Source organism: Manacus vitellinus, unplaced genomic scaffold (assembly GCF_001715985.3).
Source record: "Manacus vitellinus isolate BGI_N305 unplaced genomic scaffold, ASM171598v3 scaffold_35_pilon, whole genome shotgun sequence".
Taxonomy (NCBI): domain Eukaryota; kingdom Metazoa; phylum Chordata; class Aves; order Passeriformes; family Pipridae; genus Manacus; species Manacus vitellinus.
The window spans coordinates 7,435,697-7,454,411 of record NW_021940498.1 but is presented as its reverse complement, the minus strand read 5'-3'; the positions used below and the strand labels follow the sequence as shown (position 1 = coordinate 7,454,411).

Below are 18,715 nucleotides of genomic sequence, written 5' to 3'. Positions count from 1 at the left end.
CAATCTCCGTATTTGTGTTTCGAAAAGGGGGAACGAATGAATGTTCACCCCCTCCCCAGCAGCTTTCTGGGCTCTCCCTTTTTTGTTTTCTTTTTTTAATGCCGCCAAAGGAAAAACTCCATTGTTTTAGCCTTGTTTTGCGTGGGGATGTCATGTTCCTCTGCTCACATGCTGGCCCTGCTAATACTTCTCTGAGACAAATTGCTGAAAGCATTGGCTGCGTTTGAGGTTACAAGAATTCTCTATATATAGTGACAGAATTGATTTTTTTTTTTTTTTTGGCTCTGTTGCCAGTGGCAACTCATCCTAATCCCAAACTGTACAGTAATGTGATTTATGGGCACTACATTGCTCGCTCCTGAATGTTGTCTGGAATTTTTTTTCTCGCTGCGTCGCCACGGGGTCGCTTCTCAGGCGAAGATGTTTCGTGGTTTGCCATGAAATTTACCATCGATAAATTGGATTAGGATGTTAAAAATGATGAATAAAATCCAAGCACAAAAGCAAATGTGGTGGTGGGGGAGAATTGCTTTGTCATATTCGATAGCTTAAAAAGGAGTTTAAATTCTCACGAACTGGGAGCTTGTGGTGCTAAAAATCCCAGCTATCTCCAGTTTGGTTGTGGGTTTGTCCTGTCACGCTGAAGCATTTTGCCTGTGTGTTAATATTTTGGGTAAAATCAAATAAACTCGGCTGAGCACGTTTTAAAAGCTTGTGTTGGGAGCCCTCACCTTGTAAGGAGCACCTAAAATTCCACCCCAGGCCTGTCCCAGTTGTGACTGACCTCTTAAAAAGTGGTGACTTCCCAACACATTGCGTGGGGCAGTTGCACATTTTAAGTGCGTCAGTTAAACTACCAGGAGCAAACAAAGATAGAAGAGGGCTTTTGAGGAAGGACCACTCGTAAAATTTGAATTTTTGAAGAGCAGGGCGAGGTGATCTTCAAGGTCTTTTCCAGCCTGAGCTGTTCTGTGAGTGAGAACTTCTGAAGTCAACTAATTCAAGGTTAGACCGGGTTTTGTGTTTCAGAGCAGGATCTCGTTTCTCTGCTCGCTGTGGGCGTGGAAATCATAGTATTTTACTCCTTTGAGTAGGGTTAGAACAGTAGTGCCTAAAATTGCTTGAAAGGATGGCAGGAGGCTGATTTAAAGACTGAAAATTGTATGTGAAAAGTGGAATAAAACACTTGCCGTGAATCCACCAGGAAAAGCAGGAGATTGGTTTTGACCCAGACATATCAAGCACAACTTTGATTCCTTGATAAGGACAATATTTGCCATATAATTTGCTGCGTGCTGCTTTAAATCATTAAATTCTGCACGTGGGTTGAAGCATTTTCAGCTCTAACACTTCTTTTTACATTCAGGGGAATTTTCCTCCGGTGTAGTTTATCTTGGTGGAGCATAAGTGGCAATTGAAAGAGCAAACATTGCAAGGGACAAATTGCAACAGAGCTGTGGGAGGCAGGAGTTTTAGTCGAGGGAGGAACAAGCTTTTAATTGCAGCACAAAGATACTGAGCTGGACGTGGTTGGTGAGTTCCTGGAAATCCTGTGGGGAGCAAAAGGAGATAGCAGGGCTCCTGAGCGTGGTAGAAAGTCCTGGAGGAGCTGAATCAGCACGAGATCAGTGTGTACTTGGCTATAAAAGGGATGGGGTGGATATTTGGGCTCGTGTTTGCTCTGGGAACACTGTTTGAAAATAGAGATGTGTCGTGGTGAGGAATTTATAGAGGAGAGGAGAGCTCCGGTGTGTTACAGGATGTTTGATCTGCCAGTTCCTCCCTTTCTGCAGGACTTTGTGAGGAAGAGTTGAGTATTTTAAGAGTGAGACTAAAGAGGAGACAGTGCAGGGCATGTATGTGAAAGTCAAGTTTAAAAAACAAAAAGTCCACTTTTATTTCTTTCATGTTTCCCAGAGAAGTACATGGAGGTGAGGAGGGAGAGCTGAACTCCTTGACTCAGCCAGCAAAGAGTTCTTTTATGTCCCAAATATTTGTGCTTCAGGAGTAGTGAAGATGTCCTTGCTGAGATCAGCCAAACCTCGAGCTGATCCTCCAGCAGGAAGCATCCCTGGCTTCTCATGCTGCATCCAGGAGCTTCACTGTGGGCAAAATTTCGGCTGGTTTGGCGTTTGTTCTCCTGGGGCTTGTGCTTGCGCAGCTGGTGGGATCTTGCAGCCTCGTGTTGGTGTGTTCTTATTCAAAGTCTTGGCCCTGAGGCCACATCTGTGCTGTGTTGAGATGTTTGTGGTGTCAGGACTCCACGTTGTCCGTACTTGCCGTGGGAGGAAGGCTGGCAACTGGCTTTTGGGAATCCTGTCCGGACTAGTGGGGCTTGGGCTGCTGTGACCACAAATTGACTCCAGGACCTGGAGGATCCCTGTCAGGAGAGAGCAGAATTGAGCTTGTTCATGCAGCTGGTGGGCAGAACCTCCTGGGAACCAGCCAGGAGGTGGAAATATGCTTGGAATATGCTTGGATTGGTGGTTTTAGCCGAGTTTTCCTAAGGAAGACTCCCAGAAAGCTAAGGAGCAAAGCATCCCGTTGTGTGGGGAGCTCAGGAATTTTGGCAAGGCTGAGCAAGAAGCTGAAGGACACTGGGCAAGGTTTGAAAAAGGTGGGAGGTAAAGGAGGAATATGGAAGCTTTGCTTGGTTGCTGAAGGACAATACAATAAAATCATGGAATTGTTTAGGTTGGAAAAGACCTCCAAGATCATTGAGTCCAACCCTAATATCAGTTCCATCTACAGCTGGTCAGGGATATGAAGAGGAGAAAAATGGGGGGATAATGGGCTTGGGAGCAGCAGGACATTTTCCAAGGCAGTGGAGGAGACAGGGAAAGGAGTCCAGTACTCCCCATTTTTATTTCCCCCCTCAGTCATTGCAGGGGAAATCTTTATCTAAACTGATGCGTTGGAAAGAAGAGCCAAGGTGATACTGTGATGTGAATTTTGATGAAGATATTTCTGCAGGACTTAGGGGGGAAAATTCCACACATCATCTCCAAACTGAAGGGAATGGATGGTTGTTTAATATATGAGATGGCAAGTTAGACTGGAGACCAAAATCCAGGCAGCAGAACTGTGTTTGAACAGTGCTACCAAATGTCCAACACAGTGACTTAGTGTAGAGTTTATTTAATGGGTGGGACAAAGTCTTCAGCAGCAAAGGCAATAAATAGTAATAGTGCTGATATTATTATAGTGCTGCCATAGAACTTCTGCTCTTTGATAAGAAGGCTGGGGAATTGCTTGTTTATAAAGGAGTAGCATAAACCTGGCAGGTAACTGTGCATGTAAAACAGTCACCTTTCTAGGAAGAGATCACTTTGTTCAGGTGATGTCAAACCATTGAACAAAGGAGAGGTTGTTTTTTTTAAATCATAAAATCAAGGCTGTGATTTGCTGTAACGTGACTTCTTTTTTTTTGTTGTTGTTTCTTGGAGTGGCTGAAAAGGAATTTAAAGTGCTTTGTGGCACTGGAGACTTTGCTCTTAAATGAAGTGAAAGTGAGTTTCTCCTTCAGAATTTCTTCAGTTGCCTTTTTGCAAGAGCAAGTCAAGGCTTAGAGAGTCAGCACTGGTGGAAATCTGGGGATGTTTAAATGGAATCCAACCATCCAGAAAATGATTGGAGGCACCAGGATTCCAGGTCATCTCCTTTAGGTGCATTTATTAAACGAGTGTGAGATTTAGCAGGTGTTAAAAGGTACTTTATTTCTGAACTGTAACTACAGCGAATGGATGTGTTGGCACGAAGTGAGGTTGGAAAACCAGAGTATTTGTTGGGATAAAAGCTGGGTTGGTCTCTTATGAGTTTTGGATAAGTTATAAATAAAAGGAGCACCCTGAAACTGCAGAAGTATCACCAAAACCAGCCAGTGCTGGCTGGGATATTCGAGTTCCAGATCTTTAGCCTGGTGGCTTTGCAGCTCCAGATCTGTTCAGGTGGCTCAAGGGGCAGGGAAATATCCTGGGAAGAGAATCACAGACATGATGCAGACATTAATGCTGGTATTATTGCCATTGTTTAAGAGGCCAGAATTCCCTCTGTAAGGCCACTTAACCCACTCCCACCATCCTTTTGTCCTGTTTTGCAGTAGATGTCCCTTGGAAGTGGACCTGCCCTGTGCTGTGGGTGTGAGGGAAAGAGGGGTCGTTCCTTCTCATGCTTTTCCTTTTTCCCTGCTGATGCCAGGTCAGAACTTTATGGAAAGCTGGAAAAACATGGAGAACTACCCAGTTCTCTGCAGATAATAGTGTGGAATCACCAAGCTGAGGGGGATTTTTGAGATGCTCCAGGCAGGGAATGGTGGGAATGGTTCTCTTGCTGTATCCCAGGCAGCATTTGATGTGTTGGGAGGAGTTTGGCTTGGAAAAAGGAAAACCAGTGTTTTGTGTAATGGTGTGAACTCCCCAACCTACAAAAACCTCGGAATTTGAAGCCGTGGGTACTTTGTGACAAGGGGGAAGGGATTTGAACTAAAAGGAGTAGGTTTAGGTTAGATTTTAGGAGGAGGTTCTTCCCTGGGAGGGTGAGGAGGCCCTGGAATGGATTTCCCAGAGAAGCTGTGGCTGCCCCATCCCTGGAAGTGCCCAAGGCAACCTGCTCTAGTGGAAGCAGGCAGGGGGGTGGAACTGGATGATCCTTAAGGTCCCTTCCCACCCCAACCATTGTGTGATTCTGTAAATCACATTCCAAATTTGAATACCCTGGGTTGTTACACTCTGGCTGCTGCTCTGCTTTCTGCAACCTGGGTATAAATAACTTGTATAAAATCAGGGTTTTTCTGGAAAATAATTTACCCTTCAGACCCTCAGAATTTTATGCAGCTCTTTGAAAACGTTCAGTCAAAAGGAAACCACAAAGAGGAGCCTGACGCAGGCAGTGCCTGAGAGCCTTGTCATGGAGAATAATTTCTGTAGATTAATTACTGCTCCAGGTATGTTGTCTTTGTCTCTGCTGGACACGGGGAGGGAATATTAATCTGCTTAGATGGTGTTCCTGGAGTCCCTCATTAGGAATGGAGCTGCTGCTGTGTTATCTTATCTCAGCATTTATTGCCAACCCCTGCCCTGAGCGGAGCCACGGGGATGATTTATGTTGCCTCAAGTACTTGTGGATTCAGTTGTGCCTTTGTTAGTGACACACCTGTCCTCAAATTAAAAACAAAGCACTTGTTCCGTTGTGCATTGATCCATTGGGCTGCATTTTTCACCTTACTGGGGAAAGTGGGAGGAGAATCCAGATAAAAGTACTGAATTAAACCAAACAAGAACGTTGGCATTCCTTAAGAAATCCTGTTTTCCTGCAAGGGGGGGGAAACATTTTGGCCCCCCTCCCTCCTCCCAAGTGTTTCAGGGTTGCTTCTCTTTTTATTTTGTAGTGGCAGCTGGAATTCCAAAGACTGTTTTAATTCAGTATCTGGTTATCCCAGTCCATCAGCTCAGCCTTGCCCTGGGACTCCCTCATTCCCCTCTCAGTGAGATGGGGAGGAGAATCGGATGGGTGAGAGGGGGAGAACTCGTGGATTGAGAGAAAAACAGTTGAATAGGTAAAGCAAAGTAAAGAATTCATTCCTCACTTCCCCTGGGCAGGCAGGGCCTCAGCCATTCCCAGGAAAGCCAGGATCCATCAGATGTAATGGAGAAGGACATGGAGGGGCTGGAGCGTGTGCAGGGAAGGGAACAGAGCTGGGGAAGGGGCTGGAGCAGCAGGAGCAGCTGAGGGAGCTGGGGGGGCTCAGCCTGGAGAAAAGGAGGCTCAGGGGGGACCTTCTGGCTCTGCAACTCCCTGACAGGAGGGGGGGAGCCAGGGTGGGTCGGGCTCTGCTCCCAGGGAAAAGGGACAGGAGGAGAGGGAACGGCCTCAAGCTGTGCCAGGGGAGGGTCAGGTTGGACATCAGGAGGAATTTCTTGCTGGAAAGGGTGGTCAGGCCTTGGAAGAGGCTGCCCAGAAGGTGGTGGAGTCCCCACCCCTAGAGGTATCCCAGGAAGGCCTGGCCGTGGCACTCAGTGCTCTGGGCTGGGGGACAAGGTGGGCATCGGGCACAGGGGGCACTCCGTGGGCTGAGAGGGCTTTTCCAGCCTCAGTGATCCTATGATTCTGTGACTTGGGAAGACAAATGCCATCGCTCCAAACACTCCCCCTTCCTTCTTCCCCCAGCTTTTATTGCTGAGCATGATGCCTCGTGGTCTGGGATGTCCCTGGGTCAGTTGGGCTCAGCTGGCCTGGGTGTCTCCACTCTTAACTTCTCGTGCACTCCCAGCCACTCACTGGTGGGAAGTGGCTTTCCAGAGCATCTGTGGCTGCCCCATCCCTGGAAGTGTCCAAGGCCAGATTGGATAGGGGACTTGGAGCACCCTGGGCTAGTGGAAGGTGTCCCTGCCCATGGCAGGGCGTGGAACTAATGATCTTTAAGGTCCCTTCCAACCCAGGCCTGTGGTTCTGTGGTGTGAGGAGCAGAGAAGGCTTTGAGCTGGGCAAGCCCTGCTCAGCCATGACAAACCATCCCTGAGTTATCTCTGCTCTGAACTTTGTGTTCCCAGCACAAATCCCAGCCCAGCCACTGTGCAGAACATTAACTCCGTCCCAGCCAAACCCACGCCGAGCGGGGATCAATCGTGCCCGCAGGTGCACTGCAGGGTTTGAGCTCATTCACACTCCAGAGGGGCAGTGAGATGGTCCAGTCATCTTTGAAAGCTCATGGTGATCAGGGAGCTTCCTGATGGCTGGAGAAAGGTGAATTCCATACCTCTTTCTGCTGGAAGGAGGCTGCTCGGCTTTCCCTTGCTTCTTGGAAATATTACGGAGCAAAACCTCCCAGAAACCATTTTCAAAGCTTCTTTCAAGGTTTTTTTCCCCAAGAAATCATTTCCTGGAGGGGCAAGAAGGTGATTTGGAGTAGCCAAGGGTGAATTGGGCCTGATTGCCTTCTGGGAAAGCTGGGAATGTGGGCAGGGAGAACACGTTGTCCGTGTTACCTTTGACACAGTGTCCTGGAGCACCTTTGTGGCCCCGTCAGGGACACGGGGTCTGATAAGGGAGTGGAAAATTGGCCGGACTTCCCCGTTGGAAGCGGTGGGGAGCAGTGCTGCAAAGTCCAGCTGGCTCTGGATGTGTCCCTCAGACACCTCTGGGTGTCCCTCAGAGGTCCATGCTGGATCCATGACTCCAGGAAGGGCATGGATCGTGAAAAATCAATATATTAACATTAAAATACACGTTAGTGATTTATAAAACAGTGTTATGTTTGTCCAGTTGTACAAATCTCAAGATGAAAGTCACACCTTGCACAGTAAAACCAGTTAAACCCAGCGACACCCCGAAAATCAGAAAGGGAATTAGGTGCTGTATGAAAATTTAACTCCATGTAGAGCTATGTAAAAATGGAAACAGACACCCCATGGCCATGGTGGGATGGAGCTCTGGGCAGGTTAAGGATTGTTAAATTTGGGGAGCAGGTTGATGTGCTGGAGGCAGGGCCGTGTCCAGAGTGACCTTGGGTGACAGGGGCTGGCACAGCCTCGGGAAGGTCAAAAAAGGCAAATGCCAAGTCTTGCCCAGGGTCACTCCAGCCTTGAGCCAGGCTGGGAATTGCAGTACCATGGGGGACAGGAATATTGGAAGTGGGTGTTGTTCCCCAGCAGGGTTGGTGCTCGTGCATTGGGATCTGTTTACCTTCCTTCCAAGAAATAAATTCCATCTCATCAGTGGAAAAGGCACCTGAGGTCTGCCCGTTCAGGGAGGCAGGAATTGATCTTTAAGGCTGGATTTTAACTTCCCGTGTGCAGGTTTTGTTTCAGAGGTAGATTGGGATTTTTGGGGGGGACTCAGCCCGTGTTCCTGCACGTCTTCCCTGGGACAGAGGTGGCAGTGAGATTTTTCAGGAGTGATTTTTGTCACTGGACAAAAGGAACCAAACCAGCTGTGGCAATTCCACCTTGATACCTAATGGTGGCTTTGGAGTTTTGTGGGGTTGCTCCCCTTTTTATTTTCCTTCTATTTTTTCTTCAACCTGAGCAGTTTTCATGTTTTTAATGGAAAATTCTGGAGTGAGTGTGTACTTTCATCTCAGTGAATCAGGATAGTGTTAGCTTGGACATGATTTCACTCTGAGCATTTGTGCCCCAAGTGTACAAGTTGTAAAGTCATAATTTTCCACTGGCATATGTTGTAACTGTCAGGAATTATCGTTGAGCTGCCTTCTGGGAAGCTAGGAATTTTTGGATATTTCAAAATTCCCCGATTCACCTCTTTGAGTGTTTAAATGTGACTCAGTCCACCAACCAGTAGCAACGTGTTTTTAGTATTTTACTAAGAATTTTTGATGGGGTGAATTCACTTTTAACCAAATTTTGAAATTGCCTTAATAACTCATGATAGTGAAAGAAGGGAAAATGGTTTATTCCTTTACCTTTTTGTTTGTTTTTTTTTTTCCATTCCTTTTCTCATTGTATCAGGGCTTTATGGATCTGCTCCCTGGCTCTGCATCACCTGACGTGGCTTTCACTTGCTGACAGTTCATAAAGCAAAGAGAAAATGCTGTTTTGATTATGAAACGAAGAGAAAATGCTGTTTTGATTCAGTAGCCTCTATGAAAAGGATTTTAAAAAGCCTTTTGGGGAGTCACCATCCCCGTGCAGTGTGTGAATATTAATTTTCCCCTGCTCCTTTCATCACCTCCCAGGCACTGAAAGGGTCAACTCTGCTGCTCCCAGTTGTGCTGAGCTGGGAAATCCAGGCTTTGTAAAGCTGAGCACGTTGTTTTAGCTGTGCTTTTGTTAGACAGGGCTTGGGGGCTCTCAGGTCAAGGTCAGAAAAAGGTGTGTTCCTTTAGTCCAACCTTCTTTTTGGACGTTTCAGACACTCATTTGTACTTTTTCTGGTGCTTTTCGTGGTCGTGGAAATGGGAAGGATTTTCAAATGGCATTAAAATTTGCCAAACAATTGATCTGAAAGTTCATAACCAAAGAAATGTATTAACCCCAACTGCTCGTGCTGGGTGAGTTGGACCAATTTGCCAGTTAATCCCTTGGTTTTTTGGACCTTTATCATGACCTTGTTCCAAATGTGATTCCAACCTTGTCGAATTTCTCGGCTTTAAATGGAAATACATTCACTGATGCAAATTTAACCCCTTCTTTTATTCAAGAGCCCTGGCCAGGGGGTGTCTGTTTCCATTTTTACATAGCTCTACATGGAGTTAAATTTTCATACAGCACCTAATTCCCTTTCTGATTTTCGGGGTGTCGCTGGGTTTAACTGGTTTTACTGTGCAAGGTGTGACTTTCATCTTGAGATTTGTACAACTGGACAAATATAACACTGTTTTATAAATGACTAATGTATATTTTAATGTTAATATATTGATTTTTCACAAAGGATGGCCAGCCCAAGACATTCAAACACTAGTTTCTCCTGTTTCTCTGTTGGAAAACTCCTTGAAGTCTCATTGTCCACTGACCTGACTCCTCCTTCACATTGTTATGCTGATTTACAAGGAAAATAGAAAAAGATCCCTCAATATTTCAGAGCACCTGTTGTATTAAATTGACCTGGGTGATTTAAATACAGTCTTAAAAACTTACCAGTAACAGTTAGAGAACATTTCATTGCCTTATAAACCCAATTGTTTCATGAGATGAATAGATTTGAAATTCCATCTTGAATGACAGTAAAGAACATCCCAGCTTTGCACGATAAATCAAGATATACACACATGGAATTTGCTCCCCGATGCACTTATTAGTCAGCCTTTTCTTTTCCCCTGCTCAAAAGAGTTTTCTCCTGGGAAATTTGGCTACTCCAGGCTGTGATTTTTGTCCCGTTTTGTGATATATTTATAGTTGTTGTAGAAGGATTCCTGGATAAACTGTCCCTAGGATAAAACCAGCTTTGTATTCCCTGCACTTAACCATTTTGTTCATTCATCACAACACAGATCCAACACAAATTTAGGTATACTGTAAATTGAATTATGTGCTGTCTTGCCCACTTTTTCTGCAAACCCCCTACTTAAAAAACAAAAATTTAAAATGTGACATATTTCTGATTGAAGGAGGTGCTGCTGTACAATCCATGCTCTTCGTGCCGGAGCTTGTGGTCGATCCGAATCCCAAGATTTCAGGCAGTTGTGGGAGTAAATCTGATTCTGATTTTGTTTTAGTTCCCTGGTGTAAAACTTTTCCTGGAGAAGGTTTTTAGGGATATCTCAGGCTTCCAGCATTGTTATGCCATCAGTTTAAGTGAAATTTGGTTCAGAGGTGGGGGAAGACCTCAGGTAAAATAAATGTTCCGTATCCAGGTTGGGTGTAAACTGAATATCCTGAAAATTTACCTCTGATTCCACGTTTTCCATTGCAGTTACCTGGGAACTGGAGAAGAAAGAGTTCCCAGATTTAGGTTCCAAAGACAGCAGCTTGTTTTCTTTCACCTTTTCAACACTGATGGCCCATTTCAGTTGTTCCTTGTAGTTATTTGTGTAGTTCTTTATCATTTTGCTCAAAAACCAAATTCTTTTAAAAGGATATTTTGGGTTCTGGGTGTTTCCTAAGCTGGGCTTTGGAACAGGAGATCCTAAAAGAAACTGTTTTATAATATTAGGTGGAATACTTGGAATACTTTACAAAATAGTAATTTTTATTCCTTGGAGCAGGAATGTGGCCAGATCTTCTGGGAAGAATTTTAAACAATCACGATGCTTTTAGATTTTTGTTTCACATCCTGTTGGGAAAAGTGAGCCTGTAACACCCATCAGAATGTGGATATTCCTCATGGTGAGATGGAGGAGAAAGAACCTGTCCAGAATTCCTTATTAGAGGATGTTCCTGAGGATTTTTATTTTTATTTAATTGATGTACCACCAGAATTACTGTGTAACTAATTTAAATATAATTAGATTTTCCTTTTGCTCACGGCATAGCCTGAAGCTTGGTAGTTTCTTGTGTAGGTTGGAGAAAATAATTGAAGGAAATTGAATTTGTGGTGGGTTGGTTTAGGTATTAATGGATTTATTTTTTTTCCCCCCTCTTTCAGAGCCTTCAGTCAGAAAAGAGCTGCAATCGAGAAGGAATATGCACAGGTAGGTTCTGGAAGCATTTTAATGGTTGTGTTGTTTTTCTGTTGGGGTAATTTGTTCATCAGCAAATTTCCACAGTGTTTTAATTTATTTTTTCCATAAGTTGGAAACTTAGGAACTCCAATATTGCAGTTCCTAATCAGATTGGTCTCTGCAGGGCTTGGGCCCATTCTGGGGTTCCATGGACAGTTTGACTCAAAATTCTTGGGCCCAGAAGACATTTTTAACATTTTTTTTCCCCAGTTGTTACAAAGTCAGTCAACTCTTGGTGATGTTTTCTCAGAATTCAGTGTGAAACCTGAGTAAAAAAGTAAAATCAGGTCAATTAGAGGGAGAGGAAATGTGTTCTGGCACACTGGCTCCAAAATAAATTTACATTCACATTCCTCAGTAGGAGCAGCTTCTCATTCAGCTGAAATAAAAGCAGATTTGGCCTCCTGCTCGTGATAGGGAGTGGAATGAATTTTGATTTGTTGGGGAGAAAAGAGGCAGGATTGATTTTTTTTTTTCCTCTCTGGTTCCAAAATTAAAAAGCATCTAATAAGGGGCAACCGCCTGTTTAATTTACAGGAAAGGCTCTTGGAGCTGAAGATTAAAAAGACATTAATTTATTTTCGAATAGATTAAAGGTGGAATAAAATCTGAGCTGGGGGAGCTCAATATCCGATAAATACAACTGGAGATGTGCCTGATGGTGGAATTGGTGTTGGGGCAGTGACAGGAGGGAAATGGGGGAGCACAGCCTGGCACTGGGCTGGGTCTAAGGGGAGTTTTAGGATGTTAAAAATCCTTTTAGTGCTGCATCACCCACAAAATAACAGAGCAAACGTGTTCCGGGGGCCGGATTTTCCGGCAGGAAAAGAGGATTTCTGTGTCTGCCACGGGCAGGTTTTTAGGGCTGATTTTTCTGCCCCAAACTTGGCTGAAAATGCTTTGTAAATCCAAGTAAATTTGTGCTGAATTAAACCCACTCGCTGACGACGTTCTGTAAGTTATTGGCGCTCCGGTTTTTCTTTGGACACGAATTTACGTTGGAATATATCCATTCCATCGGCAGGTGAACTTGATTTGATGAAATACAGGGACTTTTCAGTGACAGGATCAATACCTGCCTCCTGAAACCGGGCTCCAAAGCAGGTATTGGGTGTTCTTTGTAGTGATGGAGAGAATTTAAATTCACTTTTAATTCACGTCTCAGTGAGACACCGGGAATGTCTTTTACATGCAGAGGCACAACAGTCACTGCATTTAGGGAATAGTCGTGATAAGTTGGAAAAATAATTATGTTCTCAGCTTTGGAAGGCTCAGGCTTAACAAGTGAGGCTTTCAGCTCCTTGGATTTAAACCCCCCCCACCCCCCAGCTTTCCAGCAATGCAGCTGCATCGTTTGAGAGCCACTGAATGGCTGCTGGGATGAATGAAGGCTTGTGGGATCGCTTCCTTGGATTGCTGAGGAGCTCCAGGACAATGTGGGATGGTTCTTCCAGGGCCTCTAAAAGGATTTTTCCGTTCTGGAGGTGGTGGTAATAAAACTGCCCGTGAAGCCTTTTTTTTGGGGTGACAAGTTGGGCTCAAAAGAAGTGGGAAGTCGCTTTTGTCGATAATGGGGTATTCCTTTAAAACCAGCGATAAAGGGAGCTGGAAATTCTCAGCCAAACCTTTTCACAGATTCTAGCCAAATGCCTTTAGGAATTTAGAATATTCTTGGTTTTGGCAGGTTAAAAGGAGTGGAAGGGGCAGACAGGGAAAATAAGTTTCCCAGAACTGCAAGCTTTGCTGTTTTTTCCAACAAAATTGTGTCTTGGTGCCCTGCACGTGGGTGCCAAGTTCCCAAACACAGAGGGCTTTTGTTGGGAGCAGGAGAACCTGTCCAAAGGCAAGGGAAACACCAGGTCAGTGTTTAGAACTTCCCCCTAATTACATGGGAAGTGCTGCGAATGGATGGGAGGAATTACAGGACCTGTGTTTAAATTTCCCTGTGTCTTGTTTGGTCGAGGAGTTCCTTTTACAGAGTGGTTTTCACCTTGTTGTACCTGTTGCCACCCAAGTTTCTGTTGCTTATTGTCTGTCCCCAGTGGGATCTTTCCTGGATTTTTGAGGCTGGAATAAATGGGAGGAGTATCCAGCGTATCCCTGGGCCTGCAGCTCTGCACTTTTCTGGATCAGTTGGGCTTGGCTCTTCCACTTGTATTTTCAGTGCTGCATTATTTAATACACAATTAAAGGCTCACCTTAATACTCCCAACCAAGAGCTCTCCTTTCCCACTAACAACATGCCTGGTAATAGCATTTAAATTGCAATTTTATATTGTTATTACGAGCTGTTCTCCGTGATTAATGAGCTGGAATCAGAGGCTGAGAATCCTTGTTTGGGTGAAAGAACAGCTTATTGAAGGTGTGCTTTTGCTGCTACCTACCAAAAAAACTGGTTTACCCAGCGTGTTAATAAGGAAAATGTTGGGGGATTTTTTTTTTGAGATCATAATTCCATCTGCAATGTACATATTATTATTTTATATTTTTTATTGAAGAGACCAGTTTTTCCTCTTGGTGTTGAGTGCTGGGAACACACAGATGACCTTCCTTGTCATCTTTGCTTGATGTTTCATTACCATTGTTTCGGAGTAAAACGTGATTCCAGGCAATCAACCCCTTGGAATTTACAAATAACCTCCTCATTTCCCTGCATGTTAATGAGTTTTTAACTGTAGAACTTCAACTAAAAGCATTGACAGTGTGGAAAAAAGGTGTGAAAGTCCATTCCATGAGCTGCTGCCTTTGAAATGAGGCTCGTGTAGAAGTTTCTGTTTGGGTTTTTTGAAAAAGGCAATAATTATTAGGATTTTTTTTTCCTCCTCTCTGTGTTTTCTGGAGGTTAAATTAGCACTGAGGAGATGTGGGTGCTCAGGAAAAGCAATTATCTTATCTGGGATCAGAGAGAGTGGCCTCGGTGTTGATTGCTGTGGCAGTGAGAAACTTAATACATTTAAAACGTTTTAAAATGGGGAGAAAAGAAAAGGGAGGGGAGTTTCCATCCCCCACATTCCCTGTGTGGGTGCTGGGACTGAAGTACAGTGATGGCAATGATCAGGAAGAGCCTGAAAATGAGATTAAAGTGATGGCAGAGGGTCAGAGCAGAGGGGGAACAAGGAGAAAGGTGGATTTAAACAGATGTAACGTGATCACCTTCACCCATTTGCCTCACCAGCCTTGAAAAACCCACTTATTTCCACCCATCGAAATCTGTACCTGGATATTTTCTATAAAATTGCAACATTCCTACAGCAGTTTTTGTGTCTAGATAACGTGTGTGTGTATACACTTCATCTATAAAGCACTTATTTCATAAATACATATAACATATAATTTATTTAATGGATCTAACCAACATTTATGGGCTGCAGTGCCCGAATATACTGGTTTTCTAGTGTTAAAAATCAAAAATAGAAGCTGATTATTTCTTTTACCCACACTCTGACAGGATGTTTCACTTCACATTCAGTGGCCTTTTTAGCAATTTTGCAGTGGATTAAAATTGTAAGGGTTAAAATAAGAGATTCCCCCCCCCAACCCCCGTGTCTTGTTCCCTGGTGCTGTGGCTCATTTTTCTTTCATTAATTGATTTGTCTTTATCCTGTGGAGACTGGAAAGGTGTTAATATTTCCCTAATTAGGGATTAGCGAAATTGGGGGAATTTTAGCCAAATATAAGTCTGTGACAGGACAGAGACCAGACTAAACTCTTGCAAATACACCGATTTATTGCTGCGTTAACCACGAGAGCAGGACGGGGGGCACTTGGAATAGGAACAGCTGGGAAACTTGGGAATGGTGCTGGAAGTAGAACCCTCAGCATGGAAAACAGTCCCCTGGGTGGATTCTGAAATCCCTTGTGGATGAAGAGCTGCAGCTTGGCAAACACAGCCTGGCAACGGTCTCGGAGGGGAAAAGGTGTCCAGGTGTGGTCCAGGTCTTCCCTCTGTGGAACCTCAGGAAAAATCCTTGAGGTGTCTGCCCTGAAAACCCAACAGGCAGCTTCTTAGTAGTTACTTCTATTAGGTTTTTTTATTTTCTTTTTATTTTTTCCCTATTTTTTCCTTTTTTCTGGTTTTTTTTTCCTCTTTCTCCCATTTTTTGAATTTTTTCCCGATTTTTCCTTTCTTTTTCCTATTTTTTTCAATTTTTCAATTTTACCTATTTTTTTTTTCCAGTGCCTAGAGGGGCTCCAGGAGAGCTGGACAGGGACTTGGGACAAGGGCCTGGAGGGACAGGATACAGGGAATGGCTTCCCACTGCCAGAGGGCAGGATTAGATGGGATATTGGGAAGCAGTTCTTCCCTGGGAGGGTGGGGAGGCCCTGGACTGGATTTCCCAGAGAAGCTGTGGCTGCCCCTGGATCCCTGGAGATGTCCCAGGCCAGGCTGGAGCAACCTGGGCTAGGGGAAGGTGTCCCTGCCCATGGCAGGGGGTGGAACTGGACAAGCTTTAAAGTCCCTTCCATCTCAAACCGTTCCGTGATTCTATGACTCAGTTTAGGATATTTCTTTTGGATAATTGCTGGTGTCCTCTCAATTATTGTTTTGGATTCACTGAGAGAGGAAAACCTGTGTTTCAACCTGAGTTACGAAGAAGTGTTTAATGAGTAACCACTGCAAGATTTTTTGTTCCTTGCCCTGTTCCTGAAAAATCTCATCTATTTGGTGTGGAATGTGTGGATGCCTGTGATTTCAGACACACCTGGAACCTGGACTGTTCTGTTAGTTTGCCTGAAATCTCAGCAGGATGGATTTTTCCGTGTTTTAGGAGAGGATCCATCCCCTTCCCGGTCCCTGCCTGACGTCAGATCATGCATATTGATGTCCTGGCTCTGTCCTTTGAGCCCTGATGGGGCATAATCACCACAACTCACTGGCTCCAGAAAGGAAACACCTGCCTGGTGCTACCTTTGGATTCTATTCCCCGTTCACAGCACCAGGATACCCATGAGGGGGGGAAGAAAATGAAGTGGAGGGCTCTGTAGCTATTCAGGCCATTCTTCCCAACAAAGCATGGAAATCAGTGGCCGTGAAGGCCACAAAGAGGGATCTGCTCCATCTCATAAACGGTTGGGAACACTATTGTGGATTTTACAATAACTTGTAGAGACAAGTTTGACAAATCAGGTGTTATAATGGGATTATTGGTACCATTCTGCACTTGTCACACTTCAAGCTCGTGGTGCACGTTCCCCTTTTTCCCCCCAAACAAGAAGCTCTTTAGAATTCTCAATATTAAATGTCCCCTTAACATTTAATATAATATACTTTCCGTGGAACAAAGGCTGGGGGTCCATGAGCGACATTCCCAACAATATTATCGTTGACCTTCTCTTTTTATGGAGATTTTGCATTCAGTCCTCCGTGTACTTTTTCATCTCCAAGAAACACATGGCAGCACTTAGAGCAAGGGGGGGGGAAAAAGTCAGGTATCTGATTTAGGTCTTGTCTCACTGGCTGCTCTGTTAAAAGAAAAATTAAAATGTCCTGTACTGCAATATTAAGTCCATTGAAAAAGAATTTTTAAAGGCAGCCTTTTAAAAATGCCAAGCTATCTGCTCCACTTTTTATGGAATTCTTTCGGTTAAAATAATATTTCCCTTAGAACAGAGGAGGACTGTCAGCTTCTATTTTCAGTGAAAACATCGAGTTCCTTATAAAGGGGTTGCTAAGCTTAGATTTATGCTGTTCCTACAAAGAAAGCCCTTCATGAAGAAACTCCATGTTTTGCTGAACTGATGCAAACCACTTTCTCTTAGGCTGCTTTTAGCCCTTATTTTTCTTTCCGATTACTGCGCTCCCAAGCATCCACTGCCTGGAATTCAGATCCTTGGAAGTGGTTCTGCCTTCAGATGAAAAGCTTTCTTCTTTGGAACTGCTCCTTTTTGCTTGGCCTTTCAGTTCCAGAGAAATCAGGATCTCTCAGCCTGTGGAGTTATCCAGGAGTTATCCCTGCTGTAGTTTGTGTGTGTGTGTTGGGAATTTTTTTGGACTATTTCAGCATTTCATCTCTTCTCTGACACATTGAATCCAAACAGCTGTCCTTCCCAAGAACTGCTTTTCTTCTCCCCGTGATTTAAGGGGGCAGGGAAGTCACAACTCAAGGCTTTAAAAATAAACCCAGTGGAAACTTGGAGTAGCTGAGTCATAACTCTGAGCCACCAATACCCTGCGGAGTCGTTTCCGCATCTTTTTGAGGTTCCTTTTTCATGTGTGTCTTTTCTTACGTCTTGTCCTGGGATATCCAAGAGGAAGACTTTTATTTCCTAGTTTTCCATCCCTCATATGCATCTCATATTCATCTCAGAGTTCTTTGGGTGGAAGAGATTCCTGGAGGTCACCTCTTCCAACCTCCTGGGCTAACTGGAGTTCAGTGAGGTTGGTGAGGTCCTCGTTCCTTTTAAGCTTGGAAAATCTTGGAGCGTGTTGATTCCCAAGCCACATCCCTTGGGAAGAATGTGTTTTCATTCTCATGGCTGTTTGACAGCCCAGGTCCTGCCTGAACCACCTCCTTGGCTCTGCTTTCCCAGTTCCCTGGGAATGGCTATGCCTTGTTCTTCTCCTGCCCTTGCTTCCAGCTTTTGGGATGGCACCAGTTCCTTGGGAGTGAGGGAAATACATCTTGGTTGGCAAACGCCGCTGGAGATGGCTCTGGATGTGTGTTGGGTGCTGTTTGTTTGGGTTATTTTTAACTCCCCAGAGCTTTTAGGTAAGAAGGCAAATATTTGGCAGATGAGCATCACCTATCATCCCTTCCTCAGATTTTCTAGCAGGCCATAAACAACTCAAAATCCATGTCTCAACTTTCTTTTGCCTTCTGTTTGCACTTTCTCTAGATCTGCATTTTTTCTGGAGCCATTACTTCAAAAAAACTTTGTATTCCAGCATAACTCTGCTTCTTTACCTAATAAGAACCTTCTCTGTTACAACTGAAATTAGGGAAAAGCAGCAATCACTGCTTTGCCTGAGAATGGTACTGAGATGTAATTAAAAAGAAAACTATGGCTTAAAAAAATAATCCAGTAAAAAAGATGTGTAGGATTTCATTCTTTGCTTAGTTCGGTTGGTTAATTCAGCTGATTACATTTTCTGCAGTTCACGCAGTTCAACTGGTTTTCAAATGTTGGGCACACAGAGGGAATTTGTGAGAGTTTTTACTCCTTTCCTCTGCAGGACTTTTAAAAAAAAAATAAATGTGTGATTGCACCTTCTGCACAGTAACTACAGTGGTTGGGGTTATGTGTGACTCTGTATTTTAGGTAGTGACATTTCTGAGAAGTTATTCTTCCTTTTCACATTTCTCAGATCATGTTACCTTAATTTTACTATTGAAAAGGTCTCCACTCGTTAAATGTTTTTTAAAAAAAAAGGGTAAAGCTCGTTTTATTCACTGTTCAGTAATTAAAATTAAAATACATAATTCATGTGTACATCGTAAAAGTGCTTGACTGTAGTTTTGCAGGAGCAGCCTGTCATCCTTTCCATTCTAGATGGAATCCTTTTCCATTCTGATCCCAGGGATCCAGTTTTCATGCCTGACATTTGGGAATTTATTAGATGGATATAATGTAAACTGGGCAGAGCTTCTTGGCCGCTGAAGC

The 18,715-nt window shown here is 44.0% G+C and overlaps 1 protein-coding gene across 1 annotated transcript in view; it reads left to right on the top strand.

Annotated features, from left to right (window-relative positions):
- Positions 1–18,715, top strand: part of FCHSD2 (FCH and double SH3 domains 2) — a 111,272-nt gene that overhangs the window by 12,279 nt on the left and 80,278 nt on the right. The window contains exon 2 of the mRNA XM_029961469.1: positions 11,038–11,083. Within this exon, the coding sequence (XP_029817329.1) occupies positions 11,038–11,083 (46 nt within the window). The remainder of the gene's footprint in view (positions 1–11,037; positions 11,084–18,715) is intronic.